The sequence below is a fragment of the Conger conger genome, chromosome 5, assembly GCF_963514075.1.
Source record: "Conger conger chromosome 5, fConCon1.1, whole genome shotgun sequence".
Taxonomy (NCBI): Eukaryota; Metazoa; Chordata; class Actinopteri; order Anguilliformes; family Congridae; genus Conger; species Conger conger.
In genome coordinates, this window is record NC_083764.1 from 34,110,943 (window position 1) to 34,138,449 (window position 27,507).

The 27,507-nt window shown below is 40.2% G+C and overlaps 1 protein-coding gene across 1 annotated transcript in view; it reads right to left on the reverse strand.

Moving 5' to 3' along the window:
* The window catches only part of itsn2b (intersectin 2b), a 79,259-nt gene extending 52,704 nt beyond the window's left edge, over positions 1-26,555 (reverse strand). The window contains exons 1-12 of the mRNA XM_061243587.1: positions 26,435-26,555; positions 19,562-19,625; positions 16,998-17,173; positions 16,088-16,306; positions 14,787-14,883; positions 12,628-12,770; positions 8,773-8,836; positions 6,366-6,503; positions 5,996-6,099; positions 4,022-4,288; positions 699-844; positions 171-311 (exon numbers count right to left, since the gene is read on the reverse strand). Coding sequence (XP_061099571.1) covers positions 171-311; positions 699-844; positions 4,022-4,288; positions 5,996-6,099; positions 6,366-6,503; positions 8,773-8,836; positions 12,628-12,770; positions 14,787-14,883; positions 16,088-16,306; positions 16,998-17,173; positions 19,562-19,625; positions 26,435-26,555 — 1,680 coding nt within the window. The remainder of the gene's footprint in view (positions 1-170; positions 312-698; positions 845-4,021; positions 4,289-5,995; positions 6,100-6,365; positions 6,504-8,772; positions 8,837-12,627; positions 12,771-14,786; positions 14,884-16,087; positions 16,307-16,997; positions 17,174-19,561; positions 19,626-26,434) is intronic.
* Between the last annotated feature and the right edge of the window lie 952 nt (positions 26,556-27,507).

The following is a 27,507-nucleotide window of genomic DNA, read 5'->3' on the forward strand; positions in this document are numbered from 1 at the left end:
GCTGGCTTGTGTAAATTTGTTTAGCCTGTGAATTAAAAGGCTTGCCATACTAAAGTGCTCAAAGCAAGGTGATCAAAAGAATCAGACTGAGACAGCATCAAAGCTTTAATCATCGACGACACTGCTGTTAAGAGTGCTGCAGCTCTCCAGGAGGAAAGACCAGGCCAAACCTCAAACTGCTTCTGCAGGCTGTTGATTTCCAGGATGCGAATGTCCCGGCTCTGATTGACCAGATCCAGTTCACTCTTCTGGACCTTCCTCTTGCTCTGGGCATCTCGGAGCCTGTCCGAGATCTGCTTGTGCTTGTCTCCCTGGGGATCCAAGTACATGACAGGTACGAGTATGTCAATATGATGTTATCAACTTTTAAACTTGTAGCCTAGAGGCTATGTTGCTTGACTGGGATGCGGAAGGTTGGTAGTTCAATCCCAGTGACTACAGGTGCTCTCTGGTGGGCAAACTATGTAATGATGACCTGAAGTGCTTTTGGCGCTTCATGCACTTGTAATTTATGTATTCTTAATATCGGCCCAAATACACACCGATAATGATAGATGTGACGGCCAATATCGGTCGATAATCTCGGCGTTCCAATAAATGAGTCGGGCTCTATTCCAGAATAGGATTGTCTACCAAATAAAGGTATGGCTTCCGTCAGCTTTGAAGTAACTACTAGCCTAAGGCAAGCTACTCCTCACCACAGCCTCCAGCTCTAGCTCCAGGCTCTTCTTTTTGGCTTTCAGCTGGGTGATCTCCTCCTGCTCCTGGCTCTTCTGCTTCAGCAGCTCCTGCCTTTTTCTCTGCTCCCACTCCAGTTTCCTCTGCCTCTCCAGCTCCAACTTGGCTGCCTGGGCGGGTATAAGGGCACAGAGTGACATAGCGTAGTGGACCCACTATGGCTGTACATGAGTGTTCCGCAAGCAAGGAACCTTTAAATGCTGGGACCTTCAAATTGCGTGGTCTACATGATGTCAACCAACATTCAAATTTTAATTTAAACACCTGGGAAGAACATTTGATAGATTCACTTCAAATCAGTCTCTGAATCAGTCTCCTGCAAAATTGTTGAGAATCAATTTTACTGAAACTATGACACAGTGCAAGACAGTAAACAGAAAACACAATGGAGGGGATCAGTTGGAAATCACCAATACATCACAGTTCATGTGTTGTTTATGAACTTAAAACATGCATTTACTGCAAATTGAAATAGCCTGAAGAATTACAATATGTCTCTTTATCTTCCTCTTCGATAAGCAGGCACCTGCCCCTGTTCAATGTTTGCCTGAGCAGGTTCCTCCATGATAAGCGCAGTACAGTAATTGTGTTGCACCTGTGCCCTACAGTAATTTGACAGGTGATCTCAGATGTGAGAAATTACTGTTCGTAAGTAAAATCCAAGATTTACTTGGGGAGCAATGATCAATTTAGCTGACATTACATCAATACCATGTGACTAAAATTTAGGGAGTATCGACTAGACATATTATGATGGTTGGTTGGAACAATTTGCATATGATGACATACGAAAAGGGTAGTTACACAGATGTGTGAGAGTAAAACTATTAATAGATTATGTTGTTTTCTGTTGATCTGATTAATCAGTCCCACCACTCTCTATTATGCTGCTTTGTCTATAAATGAATTTAACCAAGTTCTGTCAAAAGAACTGGACCTGGTTTATGAATGGGTCACATCTTAAATGTATCTAAAACCACAAGTATTGTTTTTGGAACAAGACATGGCTTGGCTAAAGATCCACAACTAGACCTAAAGGTGGCACAATAACCTGTACAACAGGTTACAAAAACAAAATGGCTACTCACTGCTCACGGTATTAGTGACATAAGATGGTGTTCCTATTACCTACCATCCTATGTAATGAATAAAGTAATTCAATCACTTTAGATTACCGTCTGGTCATCTGGTCCTCGGCATCCAAAAAGGATATCAAAATATTACAGTAATTCTCAATTCTCAATCACCTATATATTTAGCAAATCTGTTGATTCAGAGGGAAGATATCCATAAACATAACACAAAAGCAAGCAGACATAATTTAAAGTCAGATAAAGTCAGCATCAAGTCATGTGTTCGGCAAACATTTTCTTATGAGAACACTACAAAAAGAAGGCAGGCAGACACCATTTGTCACAGTCAGCTTACCAAACAGTGCATGACACCTCGGCCCCTTGCCACAGGAGTTCCTCAGGGCTCAAATACTCACACGTCACCCCCCTGCTTACTTCCCTCCACTGGCTGCATGTCATGGCTCGCATCAAATTCAAAACATTGGTGCTAGCCTTCCAAGCAGTTAAGGGGTCTTCCCCAGCTTACCTACAAAAAATCATCGGACCCTACACCCCTGCCAGACCTCTTCGTTCAGCCTCCACAGGCGCGCTTGGCACCTCCCCCTCTCCGAACCTCCACCTCACGCTCACGACTACTGTCTATTCTGGCTCCACGGTGGTGGAATGAACTCCCCGTTGAGGTCAGAACTGTACAATCTCTCCCCACCTTCAAACGCAAACTGAAGACGCACCTCTTCAAGCAGCACATCTCCCCATCCCTCCCTACCTCCCTGTGATCCTTAATTGTTGTCTTTGTGATTTACTTTGTGTTTTGGTATTTTTAGTTGGCTAGGTAAGCAGTATTTGGATAGTTAAGTTTGGTCACTTTTGCTTTGTTGTTTGTTTATTTGTTGTTTAAAAAAAAATAATAATAATTGGCCCTGGTCCTTATCTTTGTTGTACGGGTAGCAATTGAAATTGTACTTCCCTCTAGGGTCTTTCAGCGCACTTACCCCTGGTTATGGGTATGCACTTTGTTGTACGTCGCTCTGGATAAGAGCGTCTGCCAAATGCCAATAATGTAATGTAATGGAGTGGCCAGCTCAATCCCTCGACCTCAACCCCATTAAAACTTGTGGGGTAACATTAAAAATGCAGTTTCTGAAGCAAAAACCAAAAATTCACAGGAACTGTGGAATGTAGTTCATTCATCCTGGGCTGAAATACCCGTTTCTAGGTGCCAGAAGTTGGTTGACTCGATGCAACGCAGATGCAAAGCAGTTATCAAAAAAAATGGTTATGCAACTAAATATTAGTTCAGTAATTTAAAGTTAAATCTTGAAAAATTTATTGAAAAAACAGATTGAACAGATTAATATTCCTTTTCTTTGCTTCCTGTAAAAGAATAATGCAGACTTCATAAAATTTGCTCATGCTTTGATTTGGAATTGAATGTGTTTGATATATTGAACTAAAAGCTATTAAAAAATATTGGCACAACAGGCTAAGACGCAGCAGACTTGCGGTTGCAGTTTGCTGCAGTTGCATACCGGGGACCAGGGTTTGATTCGCGGTCCTGCCAAAAGGCAAGTTTGGCCGGCTCATGTGGAGCAGCAATAATTGGCTCGCTGCTCCAGAGGGAGGGACTTGGCAGGGTTAGTAGATCGCCGCACAAAAACAAGCACCTCGAGCACCTCAGAATCACGGTCACGACTTGTGAGACGAGACGGCTTGAAGAAGGCTTGTCGCTCTCCTGCCGGCCGCCGAGGGACGGGGTGTGGGTGGTGTATCTAATACTAGCTCTAATTGAATCAGACGGGGTCCAATTGGCTACCAAATTGAAAAAAAAAAAAAAAAAAAGAATTTGCACTTTATTCACTTTTTTTAACACACTGCTGTTTATTTGAACACAACTGTATAAGTGCCATTATAATCTATGGCTTGCACAAGGCTAATCTAATCATGGTGGTGGTAGGGAGGGAAAGGTGCAGCCTGAAGAGATGAGTCTTCAGTTGAAAGTGGTCAGAGACTCTGACATCCACAGGAAGGTCATTCCACAAACTACCATGGGGCCAGAACAGACAGCAGTCATGACGAAGAAGTGCAGGTGTGGCAATGGGGAGCAAATGCAAACATTTAACTTAACTTTTTTTCATGATTAATACACATATTAATACATATAGGCTGTAACAATGACAAATAAAGTCCTAAAATAAGTCAAAACCTGAAACTTGCCTCTTTTCTCTCCAGCTCCTTCAGTCGCTCCTCCTCCTTTTGCCTCTCCATCTCACGCTGACGCTCCAACCTCCGCGCCTCCTCTGCCTTCCTCTTCATCTCCTGCTCATGGGCCTCCCTGTCTCTCCGCTCCTGTTCCTCCCGAGCTTTCTGCATGCGCCGCTCCTCCTCCCTGCGCTGCTGTTCCTGGAGAACCTGCCGACGCTTCTCCAGTTCAGCATTCCCTCGCTGAAAGTTTTCCTTCAGCTTGTCCTCAAACGATACTGAGAAGCAAGCAAGCACACACACACACACACACACACACACACACACACACAAAACCTTTAAGGCATTGACATTATATATATTTCAACAACAGGACACTGACAATCATCCCAGTGCAACTGAGAAAGGAGAATTTGTAGGGTTCACTTACAGAGCTAAACATTTTGAACATGTGCTCCTTTTGTTGTTGTAGCACAAAAGGAGCACATATTCAAAATGTTTATCAGTTTGGGGGTAAGAATATTGCCCCCATGGCTCAAGAGCAGAGCCTATTTGACTGTGGTAGTGACACAGCTATTTTGCAGTAAATGGATACACTTGACAGATCACAAAGAAATGTGACAAACAAATGCTAATTTTGTGAAACGTATAATTTAGTCTAAATTATACGTTTCACAAAATTAGCATTTTTCAGTACTGATTGAGCGCTACAAAATGAAGTAACACACAAAGACTGAACAAATACTGTAAGAAAATAGAACATACAGTCCCTTCAAAAAGTATTGGAACAGCAAGACCAATTCCTTTGTTTTTGCAATATATTGAATACATTTTGGGTTGAGATAAAAAGATGAAGACAAGACAAGAGTTCAAATTTCAGCTTTTATTTCCTGGTATTTACACCTAGATGTAAACCTTTGGTATCAGACCTTTTTAGGTGGCCAAAAGTATTGGAACAGAGAGTATTTAAGTCAATGAAAGTAAATAACACTTGGTATTTGGGAGCATATCCCTTACTTGCAATAACTGCATCAAGCCTGCAACCGATAAACATCACCAAACTGTTGCATTTGATTGACATGCATTTCTTGATGCCCAGATGTGCCCTTAGAAGTTTTGCCCCTTATTTAGGAAACAGCTACACTGACGGTGACTTTAAAAAGGCCTACACCCAGAATTTAATCCAAATAATGGATTGGCTTGAATCTCCAGCCTGTGTTTCCCAGAAGGTAACGGGCACTCAAATTCCACCCTTGAACGCAGAGACTGGTTTATGGGTGGGCACCCATCCAAGGCGATCACATGACACTCCCACGAAAATACTGTAACATCAGCGTACAAAATCTTCTAAGGGAAAACACGTCCAGTGATTACTGGCAGTGATGCAAACTCCATCTTAGGTTTCGGCCAACAGCCGTTGCCCTCGATCCCATTCGTGGCAGCGACGGCTCTGTCTTGGTAGGCATGGGTTCACAGTTCTCACACTGACACCAATTTTTGTTCCCACTTCTCTGCTCTCTGTTAGCTTCGGCTGCCTCGTCCTCCCCTGTCTGTCTCTCTCGCTCACGCAATTCTTCCTCTCTACATTTCACTTCAAAACTGTCAGGTTGTATTTCTTTGTCAAAATCGAAAAGCTTGTCCTCAGCTCAGCAAAGTCAGAGCTATCCGCCATATCGCTCAAGCTAGCCAAGTTATGTTACATGATATTTGTATGCCAATGTTAACGTCTCTACAAGGGTGGAGTTTCAGCGCCTGTTATCTTCTGGAAAACACAAGAGTAGAGATTCAAGCCAAGCATATCCATTGAAGCACGTATCTGCATTGCACTGCTGCCACAAGATTGGATAATCGCATGAATAAGTAGGTGTACAGGGGTTCCTAATAAAGTGCTCAGTGAGTGTATACTTTCCATGTCTAATTCAAATGTAACCACGCAATCCTTAAAAGGAACTCATGTAATTACTATGAGTGTGTGCGCATTGTACCATTGGACTTGGTCTTCTGTGGGGGCTCTGCTTCCAGTTCCTCTGGGATTCCAACAAAGAGGGGTGGCACTGTACCATTCACAGAATCACCAGACTTCCCACCTCTGGAAAACAACCAAAGCCAAACAAATGTTATACACATGCACACACAAACATCCACATGCATGCACACACATCAACATGCAGGTAATTAATACATTGGTCTTCCTATGCTTAAGGAACTCATGACATTTGTCAGAAGTATACTGATTAACTAAGCCCAGGCATTCCAAGGTAGCAAATTCATTTCAAGCAAGTTCTGAGAAAAAAAGGTTTGACAAGGCACTGGAGCCGATCCCTTCCGCAGGCAGAATCGCCAATGCCCATTTACCTGAGAGAGGGGGGCACCAGGTCAGCAGGTAACGTCAAGGGTAGTGGCTGGCCGGTTTTGGCCATGTCCACCAGGTGCATGGCCAGGATGAATTCATCTGCCTTCAGCTGCCCGTCTTTGTCCACGTCCGCCAGGCTCCTGTGGGAGAGCAAGGAGAGTAGGCTGTCAGCATACAGCCCATTCAATGCCTGGACTCTGATTAAAATGTTCTAGAAGTGTGAAAGGGGCAGCTATAAAAAGAAACTTAATTGAAAAGTATGCGGTGCAGACTATAGGCAGTTCCCAGTATAGTCCTGTACAGCTGAGATAAATAGCAGCCTTTAGCTCCCCATCAAAGTACACCTGTGAGTCACAGTTTACAGTAAGAGCTTGTTTGGCCTCACATTATTTACCAACCCTTTAAAATTGCAACACAAAATACCTTTGCATACCACAAAATCATACAAAAGTAGTCTGATTAAAATATTTGCCTTAAAATACATGCTACAAGATGGGTAACTATATATTAGGAGTACAGACTGGTAGGTACCTGTATACTGGGTGTTATATGTAATCATACCTTTAATTGGTTGTATGCACAGTGGGCACCCTTGATACATGTGCACAAAAACAAAAAAACTAAATTTATTGACAAAATATTTTCTAACATGTGTAGTGTGATTAATGATTCAATGGAATCAATTAAATTCTAAAAATGTTCAAATAAATTGATCTCCCCAAAAAACAGGTTCCACAATTATTGGTACCCCTGGTATAATAGTTTGCACAAACACCTCTGGCAAAGATGACAGCCATGAATCTTTACCAATAATTTGTGATAAGGCTAGAAACTGGTACTTTGTCGAATTCATTGTGCCATTTATCCTAAAATGCCCCTAGAGCACTATTGGAGTTGTTTATTGTGGCCAGTAAGGGCTGCCATGCTTTCAAAGAGTTTTTTGATATTGAGGTATGGTACCTCATTTATGGTTCTTTTTGAAACGTGGTGACCCCAGTTCTTAAACTGTGATCCTTGTTACTTATAGCCTCCCTCACCATCTTCCTTCCTGTCCATGGGGATGATATTCGTGGTAAGTTTACCACAATACAATATATTGAATATATTGAATATTCTTTTTTTGTACCCATTATCAGACTTGTTCAATTGCCATCTGTGTCTTCTGAATTGACGGTTATTTGGCATTTCTCATGCTGATGGCAGACAAACAGATTTTGCATGCTTGTTACCCAATTTTTATACTCTCGCGAAACAGGTAGTGATGGAATGACACAAAATATTTCCTTTAGATTGAGTAAATACATAGCCAATGTCACTTTGTTTGATTTTATTTAAGAGTAGTGAGCCCATTCCAGAAGCAGCCATGCAAGCCCAAGACACCTCCACCATGCTTCACAGATGAGCTTGTACACGTTTGGCATCATGAGCAGATCAATTTTAATTAAAATAAAACACATTGGCTTTTCCATCACTTTAATAAAGGCTAATCTTGGTCTCATCAGTCCATAAAACTTAGTTCCAGGACTTCTGTGGTCATCTCCGTACATCTTTGCAAACTGTCATCTCGCCTTCCGATTCTTACTACTGATGAGTGGTTTGCATCTTGCGGCATAGCCTCTATATTGCTGCTCTCGAAGCCTAGTTTGAATGGTTGATTGAGATATCTTCTCCCTTGCCTGAGGAAATTGTTTATGACATCACTGACTGATATTTTGGGGTTTTTCTTCACAGCTCTCACAATTTTTCTGTCATCAACTGCTGATGTTTTCCTTGGTCGTTTCTTTCTTTTTCAAGACATTCCAAGCTGTTGTACAAGCTATCCCCAATGATTTCTCCTCTTGTCTAAGCTTCAAAATGGCTTACTTTTCTCCCAAAGACAGCTCTCTGGTCTTCATGTTGGTTTATATATTCTATCACAAATGCAGTAATGCAGCAAAACTGGTTTAAGCAGGTTGTTTTAATATTGTGGCTGATCGGTGTACACAATATATAACTGTAGATGTATATTTTGTATGTACGCAACTGTACATGTATATTTATGTATTTCTTTTTACATATTTTTGAATATGACTGTATATGCTTATGTAATAAGTTGTACTTATTGTTTCCACAGTATGTATCCCAAGACTGCCTAGACAAAATGTTGCTAAATGGACTAACAAAGGAATTAACAAAATAAACAATTAAATGAAACTGATCCAAGATCAACACTCCTCCTCTTGACACATTTTGAGAATACAGACTCCGGAATCCACAGTGTCTTGAGACAATGATCTTTGACCCGAGGTTGGGTAGGATTAAGCAAGCAGGATTCCACAGGTTACTACTGCATTAACTGCCACTACGAACCAGGGCACAAAGGCTACAAACTGTTCCAAGCAGTCTGAAACATATCAAATACAGACTTACCATATGGTAGCCAGCTGTGTCTGAGTCAGGTTTGTTGTAACCAGAGCATTCTTCACCTGAGAACCTGCAAAATAACGTAGGGTTAGGTCTGCCTCTCATCAGCAAACGCATAAATGCATAATGATGGCTAGTGCTTAGTGCCATCATTATTACTGTGTTTAATATCATTAGTGTTTGGACAGGCAGTGGCATCTGTACATTCATGCAATTACAAATTAAATCATTCAATCAAGGCTCCAGGGAACTTTCAACAAGGGATCCAGCTACTGTTCTTCCGTGAATCATCAGCAGTAGGGCTGGGCAATCGTCTGCGTGTTTAGATAGGCCAAATAAAACCCTAGGGATCACGAGTCGATCGTCTAATATCTAAATTAGACAGCCCCTTTGTGCAGCTGCACCACTGCAAATCCAATCGTGTAAAATGCAGGGCCTCGTCATTGTGGGGTTAATGAGCATTATAAGGGCAAACCTCATTATACAAGGAGGCTACACATGATGCATTTACTTCCTTTATTCAATTTTGAATAAGAGCATGAAGTATATGACTGATGTTTAACTTTATACACCTGACAAAAACCAAACTGTTGTCTTTTCATTTGACGCCACCTGGGAAAAAATACTTGTAATCTCATGATAGCTTAGTGCATGTTATTCATCTTGCTCTCTTAGGCCTACCGCTTTGTTGGCTACAGTATCTGTGCACTTTTGTTTTTGTTGTTGAAACATTAGCCTACCATTAAAACCCTTTTCCTGAAATCTCTTGGTTTGAGTGAAATTATCACTAGCACAATGGCTTACAGTCACTAAGCTACAATGTGATTAAAGTGTGTTCTGTGTGTTAAAATCTAATACATTACACTGTATTTAGCAGATGCTTCATCCAAAGTGACATACAAAACAAAGCATATACATATCTAAACAGCACAGTCCAATGTATTTGGACAGTGGTACAATTTCCATTCTTCTTAAAATTAAACAATGGATATGAGGCAGTAGAAGAAATGCACATGGACAGGGGGCTTCTCAGCTGTTTCTGAATAGTCAGGCATATTCAGTGGTGCAGGTATAAGAACGCTTTCAGTATCTTGTCTTGATTCTAGGTTTTTGATTGCCTTTGGAATCTGTTATTGGCTCTGTCAATATGAGGACCAGAGTCCAAGCCAAAAAAACAACAACTTAGAAATAGGCATAGATGCAAAGATACTGAAAGCTTTCTTATACCTGCACTAAGGAAGCAAATTAATACAACTAAAAGGGATGTGATCGCAATACACATCACCTGATATGGATGTAAATACAAATTAAAGGGGACAGTTTAACCTCACATTTATTGCTTAATTTCAAATCCGATATGCTGCCGCAGAGACAGAAGAACAGAAATTGTACCAACTGTCCAAATACATACAGACTGCACTGCAGTTTTTCCATATGTTTCCAAATAAAATATTGATTATTATCCGTGTTGTGTATCATTCTTCATTTGTATTAAGGGTGCCAATAATTCTGCTGACTGTAGTCATTAACATGAATTAATGATGTACAAATAGATAAAGCTGAACAGATCAACTTCTCATTAGTGAGCTAGCAACTGCATTAGTTAGGCAATTCATGTGAAGTGTTACCGAAATGTGACTGTGGTACACATACCTAAACGTGGAAAAATGTAATCTTGAAATGGTAATATATTCATTCCGTATTTCTTGGATGATACTGATAGTAGAATGAGATTGTGTAATTACGCAATAATTCCTATTATTTTGCTATTGAGTGAGCAGTGTTTTTCTAGATTGCCGGGTTCGACATTAACACTTGCCATGTTGCCCAGGGCAACTAAAGTCTGTGTTTGGGCCAGTGGAATGCCTAATGCAGTTCCCGATCGCACAATAAAAAAAATGTATGTAATCTCAAGTGTAACTTTATCACTGCCTGTGTTGCTTTGCTTGCACAGTAACGGAGCCCGTCTGTTCTTTACAGCAGAGCACGCACCAAGGACACTTAAAGTGTCCGTTTCCCAGGTACAAGTAACGTTAGAAAGTTGACCGTCATTTTGTTTTCGCCAGAATCAATAAATATTATCTGCAATATGGGGAGGTAAAGCGGATGTCCCGCAGAATTTCCGCTATATTACTAAATGCTATGCTTCATCATAGGTGGCAGCAGCAGTAATATAATATAAGCATGAAGCATTAAATCACTCTCACAAATTTACAAGTCCCCGTATCATTATCCCATTGTATTCAGCACATAGGTATGTATTTAAACCATGAAACACATACTTTGAACCCAGACTTCAACATTACATAACTTATGTTTAGCCTTCAGTCATATTTAATAGGGAGCAGTATGCCAGAGGTATCATTCCCGCAACATCCGCTTTACCTCCCTATGTTCCACTAACCACCTACAACTGGCCAAGCAAAGCAGCTAATAAGTTCAGAAAACACAAACTGTTAAACACCAGCATCGCAGGGCTATGAAGCTAAACGTAAATGCAGATTTCATCCGAGTTGGACCAAAGTATTTCTGTGGGTCCGCTATGACCACGAGAAATATGGAATGTTTTGTTTCAACTGCCTTTGGAGTAACTAGAGCCAAGGAATTAGAACAATCAATGGTTACTTCAATTATAATGTCTGATTATGAATCAATTCTATTGGTGCCTGCTGATCAATTTATGGAGTAATACGTGAAAATATTGCTGCCAATATTGTCTCAAAGTTCATATCAGTTTTCAGAAATGTACTTGATATAATTTTTCAGAAATTTGATATCAGTTCTCAGAATTCAGAATCAAATTTTGGGTTCTGGTCAGAGAGGAAAGATTGTTCATAGCTATCAAGTATATAGGCTAGTTGGTTAGCTATCGGCTAGTGAGCCTGTATAGTACTAGCAAGCATCAGTAATCAGGACGCCCTACCAAACCCATAGAATGATGAATTTGCCACAAAACTAACAGTTTGCAAAGCATGACTACTATTAGATGTCTTTGGTTGGTGCGTAAAAGAGAACACCTGTTTTCGTGGGAATGCCAACCATCTAGCTCAGCTAGCTAGCCAATGAGCTAGCCAAACAATGTTCTGACATGTTTGTAAACAATAGAAATATCCTAACACTCGAAAATTTTAATCAAATGCCAACAGGAGAATGCTTGTCATGTCAGAGTCTATTGATGTCGGTTTTGTGTGTATGGGATTAAACTAAAGCTAAAACAAAAGGAATGCCCCTTCCTCGGAAGAGGCCCATTTTTGTTGCGCACGTTTAATGGAATTAACAACCCATATTAACATCTCGAGTGATAACGTTGTACATACATACATGTGACTTAGTCTGCTTTAACAAACTACTATTTCAGCACAATCGCAGGCTATTATAGCTAAGCAATGATAATAATGGAGGTAGCTACCAACACCAAAAACACTGATGTGAGCACTTTTGAAATTTGATATCAAGTTTGGGAAAAATCTGATATCAAGCTTCATGAAATTTGTTATCAATACGAACATAGTCGCAATTGCACAAGTGTCGTGCTTAAGGTGGATATCTGTAAATTCAGGAAGCGAACTAGTAATAGCCAATAGCTGGTATTGTTTGTTTTTTAACTAGATAAACAAAATAATACAGTTTCAGTGATCGCTTGTCTGGAGTGCAATTTGGGCAGCTACACGTTCCTTTTATGTCTTTACGTGTTCAATAATGCGTGTTTAGCGCGTTTGTGGTGGGCTATCATATCTTAGTTATATAGCCAGCTAGTTATGTAGGCAAACAACGTAGGTCTGAGCTAAGCCAAGCTGTGTGGCCATGACAGTCTCAGGCCAAAAGGAAACTGTCACATGTCAGAGTGAGTGGCCAACGGACCTGAGAGGTACCCGGTCATGTTTTTATCAAGCCCATTGAACTGCTGTCGGTATTTCAGCCGGGAAGACTGCGGCACTGTCCAGTCCGAGGAGCCCACTTTTGGAGAGTTGCTGGCCAGGGAGGTGGTGGAGGAAGAGTTGGAACTGCATTGATAGAAGAAGAAGAAAGTGAAGCTCTTGGAGGTAACAGCGAACCAAATCCATAATAGTTTTCAATTCCAAACATGTGCCAACTTGAAGAAAGAGCGATAGAATGGCCATTGTTCACTCCAAATATCTCAGGAGGTATGTTTTGCTGTTGCATACTTGTAGAAAAGTACTTGGGAAAGTACTGCCGTGTGCAACTACAGTATAACTTCAGCTCAGCATACAAGCAGCTAGGGGTATGGCATTGAACTAACAGTTAAGGAGCATTTTAGCTATAATTTAGCTGTTATAGTTTGTTAGGCTTACATAAAACACACATTTTCACCTGTGCAAACAAACGGTAAGCTTTTCAGTACGCTGACTAAGATTGCCACACACAGGCATAAACAGATCTTGAGACCTTATGCCTCAAAAGGTTGATATGGCTTAAGCCTAAATAGAAGACTCTGACTTCATTGACACAACTCTGGTCCTCAAATGCCAATAATAGACACCAAAGGCAATCAAAAGCCGAGAATCAGACATGATGGATGAAAATACCCTCAAATGAAAGGTGCATTTCAAATCCAATGTGCTGGAGTACAAAATAACAGAAATTGTACCACTGTCCAAATACATACAGACTGCACTTTCATAATAAGGGGAATTCAAGTTCTCTGCCATTTCTGCTTTCTAAGGTTTGGATAGTGCCACATTCTGTGGGACTTTGACTCACCCCACTTTGACTCCCCCTCCATTTGAAACGGTAGCAACCATTTTTTGAAATTAATTTATTTTCACTCCCACCCAGATCCGAGTCACGGTGGGATTTGAACCCCGGCATCTCACTCGTCCAAATGTTTTGTAGACGAACGAACACTCAGCTAAAGTCGGCTGAGCTGAAAAAAAAAGTTCTACTTCTGTCTGCAGTCACATCATCGATGAAGACAAGTGAGCCCATTCCACTGGTAGGCCCAAGCCATAACACCCCCTGCACCATGTTTCACAGATGAGGTGGTATGCTTTGGATTATGGGCATTTCCTTTTTTTCCCATTTTTCTTTCCTCTTTCCATTACTCTGGTACATGCTAATAACAGGACTTGAACTCTTGGGACTCTTGGGACTCTTTTAGGTGCTTTTTTAGCAAACCGTAATCTCGCCTTTCTTCAGGCTCATCAGCGGTTTGCATCTTGTAGTGTAGCCACTGTAGTAGGGGTTGGGTACTGTTTGGATTTCAACGATCCCGGTGTAGCTTATCGTTTATCAAACTTAACAGTTCCCGGTTGCAATTCCAAAATGGTTAAAAAAAGGTTACATTTCAGATTAGACGTGTTTACCCTACAACTAAGGCTATCGTTTCATCAAAATAACTGAACTTGAACAGATATTTACCCTAATGTTCATCAAAATAACTGAACTTGAACAGATATTTACCCTAATGTTCACAAAGTAAATACATACAATAACAATAAATAAACTCCATGAAGTAAACTCAAGGAATATCCACAGTCAAAAATAATTAGGTGGCTAAACACATAGAGAACAGACTAATTACTAAAAAGTAAAATTTTTCAATTATTTTTTTATTATTATTATTATTTCTTTTCTTTTTTTTTAAATCCCTGAAACCCATAGATCATTAAGACCTTGTCAAATATAATTTGGGCTATTTTTATCATATTTACTCTCTCACTCTGCTCTCCTTATTCCTCATTCTCACTCTTTTCTTTGCCTGGTCATCATTTTCCCTCACAAAAAGCCAATTATTGTAAAAAAAATATAAATAAAAGTTTGAACGTATTAAACTACTATGAATTTAAAATGTACATATTTAAAGTGCAATTTTTGCTTTAAGTGATAGCTATAGAAAAAAATACAGCCAATGAGGAGAGACAGTTTGATTAATTTCAAGAAAATGCAGCAAGAAATTTCACTTGTGAAGCAAACAGTAACTAATACAAGCTAATATTTTCTACGTGATAAGAAGCAGTCACATTTCAAGACTTAGGCCTTTTTCACTGTTTTGCACTCACCTGCTTGACCCAAGGTCCAGCAGGGACTGAGTTTTGGTCATGCTTGTTCCTCCAAACCCAAGAGTCGAGGAAGAGAAGGAGTTGGACAGAGGGAGAGCTGCAGAGACAAAAAAACAAGACTGAGTCATCCTATCACAGACACTGGGGCACCTCTCACCTTTCTGACACAGAACTGCACAACCCAGTGTTTGAAGGCTGCTGCATATGCCACTTTTCAGTAGTTATCCTGGCTTCATTCTCTAAACAGCTTAACCGAAAGAACCATTGAGTGTTTGGACTTCAAAATTAAAATAACTCCAACACTATAAATGTAGTACTCTCCTTCTTCCACAATTTTCCAGAATTATTTGGGCTTAAAATAACTGCATTTTTGAATGATAGAAAAATCAACTCAGAAAAGAAATACAGGTGGTTTGTTCCATTTCCATCCAAGCCAACAGGACACAGGTTCTGGTATCGAGGTGTGAATGTATTGGTCTTTCATAGTGTATCCAAAATAATTAATTCCACCAGCCTTCAACATCTTCATCACTAGGCCAATTGCAATTCATTCATTTTGAGTGACTGATTAATATGCACAAAATTACTTTCAGCAGCGCTATTATTGCACAATTAGATTCAATGTGTTGGCCAAGCAGGAGAGCGTTGCATTTATTGTGATGCACTTATTTACTTAGTCTTTTAAAATCTGATTTTCAGCACAGTCTATATGTCGTTGGTGTTATAATTTCGTTTAGCATGTACATGTTTGTCTGTAGTAGCCTACAGATAAATTGAATACACTTTGCATTTATTCTTGCTCGTGATTTGTGTATTTTTGCACCTTTTGCTCACAATTGGAGGCGCACATTGTTTATATATTTGTGTAAAAACCCATTGTTTTATCTGCTTCAAAATTATCTTTCAGGGAGACTTGAGCTTGCATTTTCGGGTTTTGTGAGGTTTTGGCTTTCCCAGTTTTCAGCTCACCCACCATCACTACGTCCCAATAGGCTACAGAACTTATGTAGGAATAGAGCCCATGCATTTTTAAATATGGCGGGTGGTCTCTATTAATTTTTTTAAATATGAAAAATACTACAGGTCCTGGAGCATCTGTTCGTCATGGACACCAGTCATCATGAACAGTACGTGCCAATGTATTTAAATAACAAAAAATAAAAATAAAAATGAAAGACTATCACGCTTAATTCGAGGGTATTTAAATCCATATTGGGTGATCTCCAATATGGCTCCACATTCAACAAAGTAGCGTGGCGTGCTGAGCCACAAGGACGAGCGTGGCGGAACTGCCAACTTACTAGAGGTTATGGCAACAGGGGTGGGTTGCAAGATGGTGGTCGGCCCGTTCGGCTGGGTTAGGGTGCTGAGGGATGGCAGGAGGGGCATGGGTAGCCCAGTGGGCATCAGGGGCCCCATGGTGCCCATCGAGCTCATCGACGTCATGGAGGTAGTCATGGGCATGGGCGCCAGGATAGGCACGGTGGGCATGATGGATAGGTTTGGCATGGATCCCATCCCTGGGAGTGAGAGACGCCAGTTTCAGAATCAAGGCACATGTATAGAGGGGGACCTGAAAATTTCCATTTTGAAATACTGAAGTTGCTCCTCAAATTAAACTGCCAGAATTGCCATTCAGAGCAGTGTAGCCATTGTTTGGCCTCTAGTGGTATGTATGAACATTATTGGAAAAATAGACAGCGGCAGACAGGCCTCTAGTGGAAATCAGTAATAAAAACGGCAAAATCAAAGAGGCCGATGGAGTAAGTAAAATGCTAGAAAATAAAGCCTCGCAAAATATTAGACTTCAGAAGGAATGCGTGTCATTGTGAGGGACAGACAGACAGATAGACCTGCAGAAATGCACTCAAGTTGTCCAAGCAGAAAAGGACCTGTGTTACGTTATAGATGAATGCATGCTGCATGAACAAAATAAAGCCTTTGGATATGTCCTCCCCCAACAGAACACATCTGAACAGCCACCTGGAGTGTTTTGCAAGAAGCCAAGACATGCATGCCTACAGTTGCACTCCTTACAATGGCTTTCTAAATTTACCCAGCAGAAGAAATCCCCAATTTTTCCCAGCTGTTCACATTCATGGGCTCAAACCAGCCTCAAGGCTTGTGTGTGTGTGTGTGTGTGTGTGAGCGTGTGTGTGTGAGCGTGTGTGTGTGTGCGTGTGTGTGTGTGTGTGCATGTCCCTTTGTTACCAAAGCGGGCTGAGGAAGTTGCCATGGGCAGTGGTGCAGGCACAGGGGGCTGCTTCATGATGATGGGGAGCACGGTGGGAAGGCTTTGGCCCTGCAGCTTCAGCTTTATCAGCTTCATGGCAATGGAGAACTCCAGCCGGTCCATCTTCCCATCCTTGTTCATGTCTGCCAGAGCCCTTTAAACAAATACAGAAGCAAATTAATATTTAATTCAAATAAGCTCTACTGGAACAGGTATTCATGGCGCAGCTAAAATGTTTACTTCTGTCCCATAATACAGCTTCAGTAATTTTGTTTTAGTAATATTTAGAGCAAATAAAATTAGTAAAGATTATTATATTATAAATTATACAAAGAAAGGAATTATTATATTATATAAAGAAAGGAATTACACCCATGTCTGTGTCCTACAGAAACCTTGCACAATAATTATTGGAATTCTCTACAAGGACAATTTGGTCATGAATGACATTGGATTTCAAGTTTGAATGTGAGTTTGCATGCATTTCAAGTTTAGACGCGCTAAATTAACTTTTGAATATGTGAGCAAATGTATGATCGACAGTGCAGTCCACCAATCCCGGCTTAGAAATGGTCGCCAACTTGATCCAACATTCTGCACTACGTTGTAGCTGATAGCTGAAAACTTTAGCTATAGCTAGCCTACACTAAGTTACAAGAGTCTTGTGTAGGTGGTTAAAAGGTAGTGTTGGGGAGACTTGTGAGCTCATATGATATAAGTGTTATCCTGAAAGGTGTTATTCCATAAGCCAAGAAAAACTTTCCGTAGATAAAACTGCGGACGACCACTCAGCAATACGATAACGTTAGACACACATTTTTGGTTTGCGCCTTTGTGAAGCACCTGGTAACGGGTTTAGAAAAAGGCTACATACAGGAAGTTTTACAAACATAATTTTATTCTGCTTATTAATAAGTTTAGCTAGCATGTCTAGTCTGTTAGCTGCATTTAGCCAAGAGAAACAATCAAATGGACAGTTAACAATAACTACAGAAGCCAGATGTGCTGCCAATGCAATGTCGGCCTTTGAATATCCTTGTGTAGGCTATGTGAAGAAAACCAAGAAAAACAATGTAGGAAAATGAAAAATAGGAACGAAAGTACATAGCTGCCAGAATAGGTAGATATTGCACATGAATAGGCGATGCAGGTTCAATCTCAATTCGGGTTCAACGGTGCAGCATCAATGGGGCATAGCCTTACAGGTAGTTTGATAAAATGAGGTCAAACTTATGGTTCCCAAATATTAAACTATATTATTTAGCATGACTTCGCAGCACATTGGAAGTAATGAAAAATAATATAATTTAATGTTTCAGTTTAGCCACTCTGGCTATGTTTGATTTGAAAGTAAAAAAAAAAAAAAAAAAAAAAACATAGAGCCAGATTTATTTGCATGAAATGTGCACTGCAAAATGCGGCCTGACCAATGTATGTTGGTGCGATTGCAGTCTACCTGAAATTAACGTCTTATTTACGAAGGCTACAGCTCATTACGCAATCAGCGAATGGGACTGCCTACGAACCACATTTTGCGAAAGAGACATATCGTAAACAGTGCAGTTAAAACACATGTTTAGTGCATTGAATATCTTCACTGCATGTGGTGTATTCTGTGTATCGGGTGCCACATAAAAGTGCACCCAGTGCACGGACAAAATCTGTACATATTCCAGCTCTGGCAGCGATTGTCGTTTGAATTAAATGCGAGATGTAACATTGCAATGAGATTAACTATTGCTGGGATAGAATGGGAACGTTGTTTCAGAATGACATATTTTATTTCTCCCTGAAGTGCAATTATTTGTATGGCTGGCTGGTTGTCCCAGAAAACTTTTTTTTTTTGTTTTTTGTTTTTTGTTTTTTGTTTCTGTTCCACTGAAACTTACCTGTTTCTGTTTACTGCTGCAAATCATCCCTCAACCATGTGTATGGTAAAATTTGTATAATTATTCACCATTTCTATCTTTGGAGTTGTTTTTCTCAGTATTTTCTTGGTATGAAGGTGTGGATATTGGATACCGCACAAGCCTGTTGACCATAGTATTTTTATTCCAACCAACTATTCAGAAATTAAAATAAAACTGAAATATTTACATGATATAATGGGAGTTGGTCATAAACTACAGATCTTTTTTATGCAACAAAGCCTCTTACATTTGACCAGAATGGACAACAATTGTAGGAAACTAACAAACAAGTGTTGAAGGAAGATACAACAAATCAAAAATGACCCCATGCCCATTAAACATGATCCTTAAGAAATGCTTTTTGGTATATTCAAAATATCACTGCATTATTTTCTGATTAAGTTTCTGTATTTATTTGGATCATTTTACTTCTGGGGTAGTTTGTACTTTATAGCAAAGTTGTATTTTTGTCCAAGTCTGCTCACATACAACATCTCCCAGAAAACTGCATTCGAATCACACCTTCCCTAAAGAAGTGCATCTATAAGAAAATATGAGCAGAAAAAAATGTGGTGAGGTTGAAATACACATTCCCAAAACAGCAGTCGGTAATGTTTCTATGCAGACATTACCATATTTCGGCGAGCACAGACGAGGGCAGGCCAGACTGGATGAAGAACGTTCGTGCCTGATCTCCTGCAGGGGCAAAGACAACATGGAATGAAAAACTCAAGAAATTGGAACATCACAAAGCAGTGAGTAGAAACGGGGGGTTTTCTAAGCCCAGCATTGCCTATCTCTCTATTTCAAGTCGTTTTTGGTCTCCATGTGAAATGCACCGTAATCCTTTTCTTTTTTATTCATCACCATAATCCAGCTTTTTTAAACTAGTTAACTAGACTACATTTGAACAGAAGGACAGCTGGTACAACCCAATTCTACAGAGGGCACGCAGAGGGTTGCTGCAGAAGTGAAGTTCCCCTCTTAGATATTTGTTTTCTTCTGTTACTGGTCAACCATCAGACCTTTATATGAAAACTGACATTGATAGGCACCATCATAATAATAGTTAATAGATGCAATCACATCTAGGCCTAGTTTAACCCCTGTGTTTGACCACAAAAATGAGTGAGTTGCTATGGCCGCTTGTCCTCCAACACATCATCATTCAGGAAATAGTCACGTGATTAAGAACAATCCAGTCAAATCTCAAAACGAATGAGTGGCCCAACACCTTACTAAGACTATGTTGGTTTTTCCTTTGTCACCCACGTGCATGTCCCTGCCGTTAGTAAGCCTGCAATACACAAAATACGACCCGTCATTTAAGTATGTTAATGTCAGATATGGTATATGCCATTTACCTTCTATACTAGTGTGTCTGGGTGTGTGTGTGTGTCCGTGTGTGTCCATGTGTGTATGCGTGAGAGAGCGAGAGAGCAAGAGAAAGAAGGAAAGAGGGAAGGAAAGAATAAGGGGAAGAGGCAGGGGAAAGGGAGAGAGCAATAGTAAAGAGTGAGAGAAGGGGAGACCAAGAGTGAGTGAGAGACAAAAGGGGAGAAAGCGATGGAGAGGAAGGCAGCTGTGGAAGGACTAATAACAGAAACTCAGTTTATTAATCAGTCCTTTGTATTTTATGGCAGCAAATAAGCCTGACATGTCTTTGCTTGTTGAATAACACAAACCTTGATAACACTAATACCACTGTTACTGATTTTAAAGTCAAGATTTGACTGAATACCTTATTTTGGTGTATTTGTTAATGGTTTACAACCCTTTTGAAATTAACTGAAATGACATGAACACTTCTGAAATGAGTTCCTGCAATTGCATTCCGGCAAATGATTAATGAAGCAAGCCAAAAAAAAAAAAAAACCCAGGTAAAACCGGGCTGCTGCAGCACATCTCATAAAAAAACCAAATTGTGTATGCTCCCGAAAGAAGACATTTAAAAATGATCTTTTTTTGCTTCAGTGTATTTCACAGAATACAGCATCTCTCAGGCAGACAAGAAAAAATGCCTACCCAACATTAGAAAAGGTGCCGCAAACGCTTTCTGCCAATGCTCTCAGCGGAATCCGGGGTGAAGTAACAGAGTTCTCATTACTGCCAGTGTCTGGTGGCAGTTTAATCTTATGTGGGGCACAGTTGCAACCCATTTGTAAGCCATTTTGTCTGAACTGCTACATTAAATAGTACTATATAGCAAGCTAATGCACCAAAAAAGTAAGCTACTTTGGTCAACTGCGAGATTGACATCAGCTAAACAAAAACCACCAATATTAATTTCTTTTCTATGAAATTTTACAAGGATGAACTACAGTGCAGCTTGTATGCATTTGAACAGGGACACTGTGGAGAAGGTTTTTTTAACGTACTTGTCCGCACCTTTAGAATGAATTTACACAGCACATCACGTATAACCCTTTTGAACCTGCCCCACTTTTCATTCACAGTCCTGCAATCAAGAACTTGCTCCCAGTCTAGATTACTTAAATGTGATCGCATCTTCTTAAAAAGTTGGCAAGCCTAAAATGATAAATGCTGGACTTAGAGGAGCCACTCTTAATTTGCCAAAATACATCAAAACCTATTGTGGAATGATCCCAAATGGTACCATAACCCCTATACTACAAATTCTGTCAGAATCATTACATAACACAAGATCTAGAATCACTTGCCCTCTTGGTGGTTGACTGACATGCTGTGTCAAAAAAGGTCATTTATAACATCTAAAAATTCCCTGTCCGGTTAACCATTAACCAAACCAGTTAATACTTGGGTAATTGAAGTATCCCATGATAATAGTCTCACCTCCCTGACAAGCTTGCATTAGTGTCCTGCAGTGGGTTGGTAGCATTTTCTCCTGGATTAGTTAAGTATCAGTTTGCTGTTTCTAATTCAGTTTAGTTGTCACTATAGTGTTCTGCTATTTATTTGTTTGTTTGTTTATTAGTTAATACAAGTGGTGTTTATTTAGATTACAGTGAAACTGGGTTAGGTGTTTATTTCTCTCAGGTGAGCTAGGCTATTGAGTTAGGCTATTGTTTTTACTGGCTGGCAGGCCACAGCTTTTGTTGTAGGAGGAGCCAATAGTTTGCACCCTGCTTAGGGTATAATTACTGGCACACCTGAACTCACTTCAGTGTGCATTAGTGTTCTGCAGTGGGTTGGTAGCATTTTCTGTATTCAGCGTCAGTGTTATTTAAGCAGTTGTGTAGCGCACCAGCGGCAGCTGGGTGCGGCAGCCTTAGCTACCTGCCTCAGCATACGAAGTCGCAGGCATACAAAGTCGAGGGTGTCTATCTACGGGTGTCCATCCACGCTGTCTGAGAGCCTGATGTTTGATTTTGTTTTTGCTGCCTGCCCTCATTTCACTACGTAGTATTCCTCTTGTCCTCCCTAGTTCCCTCCATGTGTTTCCTTCCCATCCCTGTCCTCTCTCCTCTCCCTAGGTCCCAGTCAGGTAGGAGGTTCGCTTCCCGCCAACATGGACAGAAAATCTCAAAACTCATCTTCCCTCCCAGATCCGCTGGTATTGATCTCTGTGTGGCTGGTGGCCTCTGGAACTGCCAGTCCGCCGTCCAGAAAGCAGACTTCATATCTGCCTATGCCTCCCACCTCAACCTTGACTTTCTTGCTTTAACCGAAACACGGCTCTCACCAGAGAACACAGCCACCCCAGCTGCCCTTTCCTCTGCCTTCTCTTTTTCCCCACACCCAGAACCTCTGGCAGAGGAGGTGGCACAGGTCTCCTAATCTCATCCTCATGGAGATCTAGTGTCTTCTCCTCATCCTTCTCCTTCTCCTCTTTTGAATTTCATGTGGTTTCTGTTACTTTGCCGTGCAAACTGTTTATTATTGTTGTTTATCGCACCCCGGGTCCTCTGGGGAGCTTCTTGGATGAGATGGACATCCTCCTTAGCTCCTCACCAGTCAATGACACCCCCTGATCCTCCTGGGTGACTTCAACCACAACTCAGAGTCCACCCAGTCTACCTTTCTCTCCCTCCTTTCTTCTTTTGACCTTACCCTCACTCTTTCCCCTCCCACCCACAAAGCAGGCAACCTTCTTGACCTCATCTTCACAAGGAGCTACACAACAACCAACCAAGTCTTTCTCTCGACTGTCTCCCGATGATGCTGCTACAACTCTCATATCCTCTCATCTTCCTTTGACTCTCTGTGTCCCCTCACCACCCCCCCCAGTCCTTGGCTTTATGATGCTCTACGAGCTGTCCGAACCAAACTGTGGGCAGTGATATGGCTTCCTTCCATGTGTATTTTCCTAGTTATGGATGTGATGCTTTGACTTGTGGAAGAACCTATGCACTTGTAAGTCGCTTTGGATTAAAAGCGTCTGCCAAATGACAAAAATGTAAATGTAAGCTTGTTTTTTATTTGTTTAAGAGTATTGTATTGACACTACTGTCTGAGGCTGCCGGTCGCTAACACCCTTAAGCTACCCTCTTCTTGTTCGCCAATAAGCTTAATCCAAATATCCTCACTGGGCATGCTTTGGTAGACACACACATGATATGCTGGATGTTCATGCTATGCTTGCTATGCTACATAGAAAATAAATTAATAAAAAGAGGTAATACAATTATTGAAGTGATAAAATGAAAGACTGAGGTGAAGTTAATGGGCCTATTTCACGTCGCCACGGTAGCAGCTTATGCTCCAGCAAAGCCGAGCACCATAATTTCCGGTTGTATTTAAGGTAGGCATCCAAACCAGAGATTGAGGGTCCCGAGCTAAACTATGCAAGACATCTAGCTAGCTTGCTAAGTAAGATAATGGGAGTCTTCACTTTACGATCAACCAGAAATTGACATGAACGATGTTCACAGACTGACAGATTTACACCATAAAACTAAGAGGTCAAAACTAAAGCAAGGTTATAAGTGGTTTCATTGGCAGTTTATCTTCAACTAGCTACCAAGGGGACTGTAATGAAGCCAATTCAGCAAGCTAAAATAGCTAGCTCTAACCTTATTTAGGTTTAATCTATACATCATTGCACATATGAAAAGTATAGCACAAATTGAGAAACAAAATGGTTCCTCGAAATATATGTTACGCTCATTCATACATACGGCAAATTTAAGCTAACATCAGCTCTGTAAAGGGTAGATCTTCCACCCCAGACTTGAAGCCTATAGGAGTCGGTAGCCTACCTCCTTCAAAGTGAAGAAATACACCTTACAGCAACTCCAAAGCAGTCTTATTTACACAAGGTATGATGAGTATTTGTAAAATAAATAGAAAAGAAATTGTAAAAGTGAGAGACGTTGTTTTTGGAGAAGTTAGAACTATAACTGTTAAACACGCATGTATCCTTCAGTCTTCCACTGGTTGAGTGCAGTGATCTGCACACATAGAGCTAGAGGTAGAGGTAGAGGTAGATCCGGGACAAAGTGCGCTTTCTCACCTGTAGACAAAACTCAGGTGACTAGCCAGCACTTTACTTCTGATCAGGCCGACTTTGTAAGAAACGTTAACGTTAGCTAGCTAGAGAAAGAATCATTATAATTTGAGATTTCTTTGAGATATTATAGACAATGCAATTTTTTCCCCACCACAGAGTAATGAGTAACAACATGTCCTCCTGAAAGAAGTGTAATGAAAAGTAGGATATTTTACTTTGAAATATAGTTGAGTGGAAGTAAAAGTCAATAAAGTATAGATACTGCAAAGAAGTACTTAAGTACACCATTAATTACAGTCAAGGCATCTATCTAACCCTTATCCCAAATTCTCTGGAATTGCAGCCTGAGTCTTAACGTATTATTTATTTCTTTTTTGAATAGTTACATAGTAATGTAGAATGCTGATCTTTGCATTCGGTGAACCTTAAAAATATGAAAATGCTGTACACGAGCGAGCATGTTTAGCGTTATGGTTCATACAAAAACAGTATGAATTGACAGGCTCATCAAAGACTTAAACCCTGTAATGTAGGCCTATCAATACAAACCATTAATTTCCACAGCTCTGTTATTCAGTTTGCGACTGAATACCGGGTCAGACACATTCCCACAGACTATCAACGCGTCTTCATTACTGTCCGGCGGTGGGGTTGTTTTTCATTCTATGTAAAAATTACATTACATTACATTACATTAATGGCATTTGGCAGAAGCTTATATCCAGAGCGACGTACAGTTGATTAGACTAAGCAGGAGACAATGCAGGGTTAAGGGCCTTGCTCAAGGGCCCAAGGGCCCAAGGGCCGTGCGGATCTTATAGCTACATCAGGGATTGAACCACCAACCTTGGAGGGTCCCAGTCATGCACATTAACCACTACGCTACAGGCCGTACCATTAGACTTGTTGATCAGCATAAGACTCGGCTCTCGAGTATGTATACTTATTTTCTAATTATCTAAATCATAAAAATGAAGAGCTGTTACAATTCTGATTGCAAACCATGAAAAGATTAATGGAAAATGGAAATTTGTTGTTTATTTTTATTATTTTTAAAATGCACATGGGATAGCCATTACTGAAAAATAATTTCGAAAAAAATGTAAGTTTATACAGTAGGCTATAGGGCCATGTTGTCTCACATCAATAAATGTAGAGGAACAACCTGGGCTTCCTCAGAAGTTCAGTACACTAATTCGCTCGATGATCATATTGAAGTCTTGTAACTGTACTAAAAACAAGCTCCTTATAATCGCAGGTTGTGTGCATCCCAATACGGTAATTAATTCAGGAAATTTTCTTCTGGCACTCAACTGAGTGGAAGTGATGTAACACTTTGGATCTCTTTGTTGTGTCTGTATTGATCAACTTATTCAAAGTTGCTTCCTCCTGCATTTTGACTAGTTTCATAGGTTACATACGTGACATTCCTAGCCTAGGCTTCCATCTGAAAGTCATAAAGATTACATTAAGTACTGACTATTGTAGAAGTTGAAAAGTAATATAAATTAAAAAGCACTGCAATACATTTAGCAAGCAACATGCTGGTTAGCCAAGGGATATGTCAAAGAGCTAGCTAGCTAGTGGTTTACACCAATCGGACTATATTTGAGTATTTTATTTACAAGAAGCATGTAACTACAAATCCAATGTACAGTCCCTTCAAAAAGTATTTGAACAGCAAGGCTGATTCCGTTGTTTTTTTTTTTGCAATACAATGAATACATTTGTGGTTGAGAACAAAAGAACAGGAGACAAAAGTTCAGAATTTCAGCTTTTATTTCCTGGTATTTATACCGAGATGTGTTAAACTACTTAGAACACCTTTGGTATCAGACCATACAATATTTAGGTGAACAAAAGTATTGGAACAGAGCGTATTTAAGGAAAAGAAAGTAAATAACACTTAATGTTTGGTAGCACATCCCTTGCTTGCAATAACTGAATCAAGTCAAGCCTACAATATTTAATTTGTTTTATGATTTCATTTTTATTTTATTTTTATTTTTTATTTTGAGAGTGCTTTGAGGAAAAGGGAAAAGCTATTCATAAATGGGGCTGATGTGTTACCTACCTGATACAAAGCCGAGGGTGGGGGAGAGTGTGTCAAACTGCTTGTCATGTTTGTCCCTCTCCTCAGGAATGATAGCCCAGACACTGCGATTACCTGTAGGGAGAGAGGAAAAGGAACTCATTAAAGGAATACACCAACATTTTTGGGAAATATACCTTTTTTCGAATTTAGCCAGACATAGAAGAGACGTTTGATTTAATTTTCATTTTTTTGCATTCACTGGCTCGTTTTCCATGTTAGCATAAAGTGTTAGCTTAGCATAAAGAATTGAAGCCGATGGAAGTCAGTAGCCTACCTCCTTCAAAGGGAAGAAATACCCCTTACAGTGACTAGCTAGCTAACAGTTTACTTCTGATCATGGCCGACTTTGTAAGAGAGGATGAAGATGATTTATTCGGGACAGACAATGATCCAGAACCTGATCTGTTTGAGTTTACAGAGGTGGAACTACTGCTGAGCAGGCAAGAAGCGGGGCCGAATCCTCTAAATGTGGGGCTTACCAGCCTATGCCTACGGAAATCAAAAGTCTTTGCTGCACGGAGTGAGATTTGGTACTGCTGTCGATGGGAAGGCTCAAAATCTCCGGCGAAGAGGAAAGCGCATAAAGAGACTCTTTAGTTATAGCTAAGGATTTTTCAGCTATAACTAATCCGAGAGTTACTGAAACATTTTCCCAAAAATACATTTGAAAAAAAAAAGGTCAGTAGTCCATCGAGTAACTGACATTTATCACTATACAATGTATTACAGTATTATCATCATTATGCATGACAACAACAATCACAAAAATAATAATTTATCTATACAGTGTTGAGTATTGCTATATGTGCAGTCGGTCTATCCCTGGAGAAATCTCGAAACATGCTAAACTCAACCAGCTACAAGTTCAGCGGTTATAGTTCCAAGTGTCTAACTTCTCTGAAAACAATATCACTTGTTTAAAAAAACAAAAAAAATCCTGCACGTGTATTGCACATAAACAACACCTTGCGTAAAAAAAAAAAAAAGACAGCTTCAAAATTGCTGTAAGGTGTATTTCTTCACTTTGAAGGAGGTCAGCTACTGACTCCAAT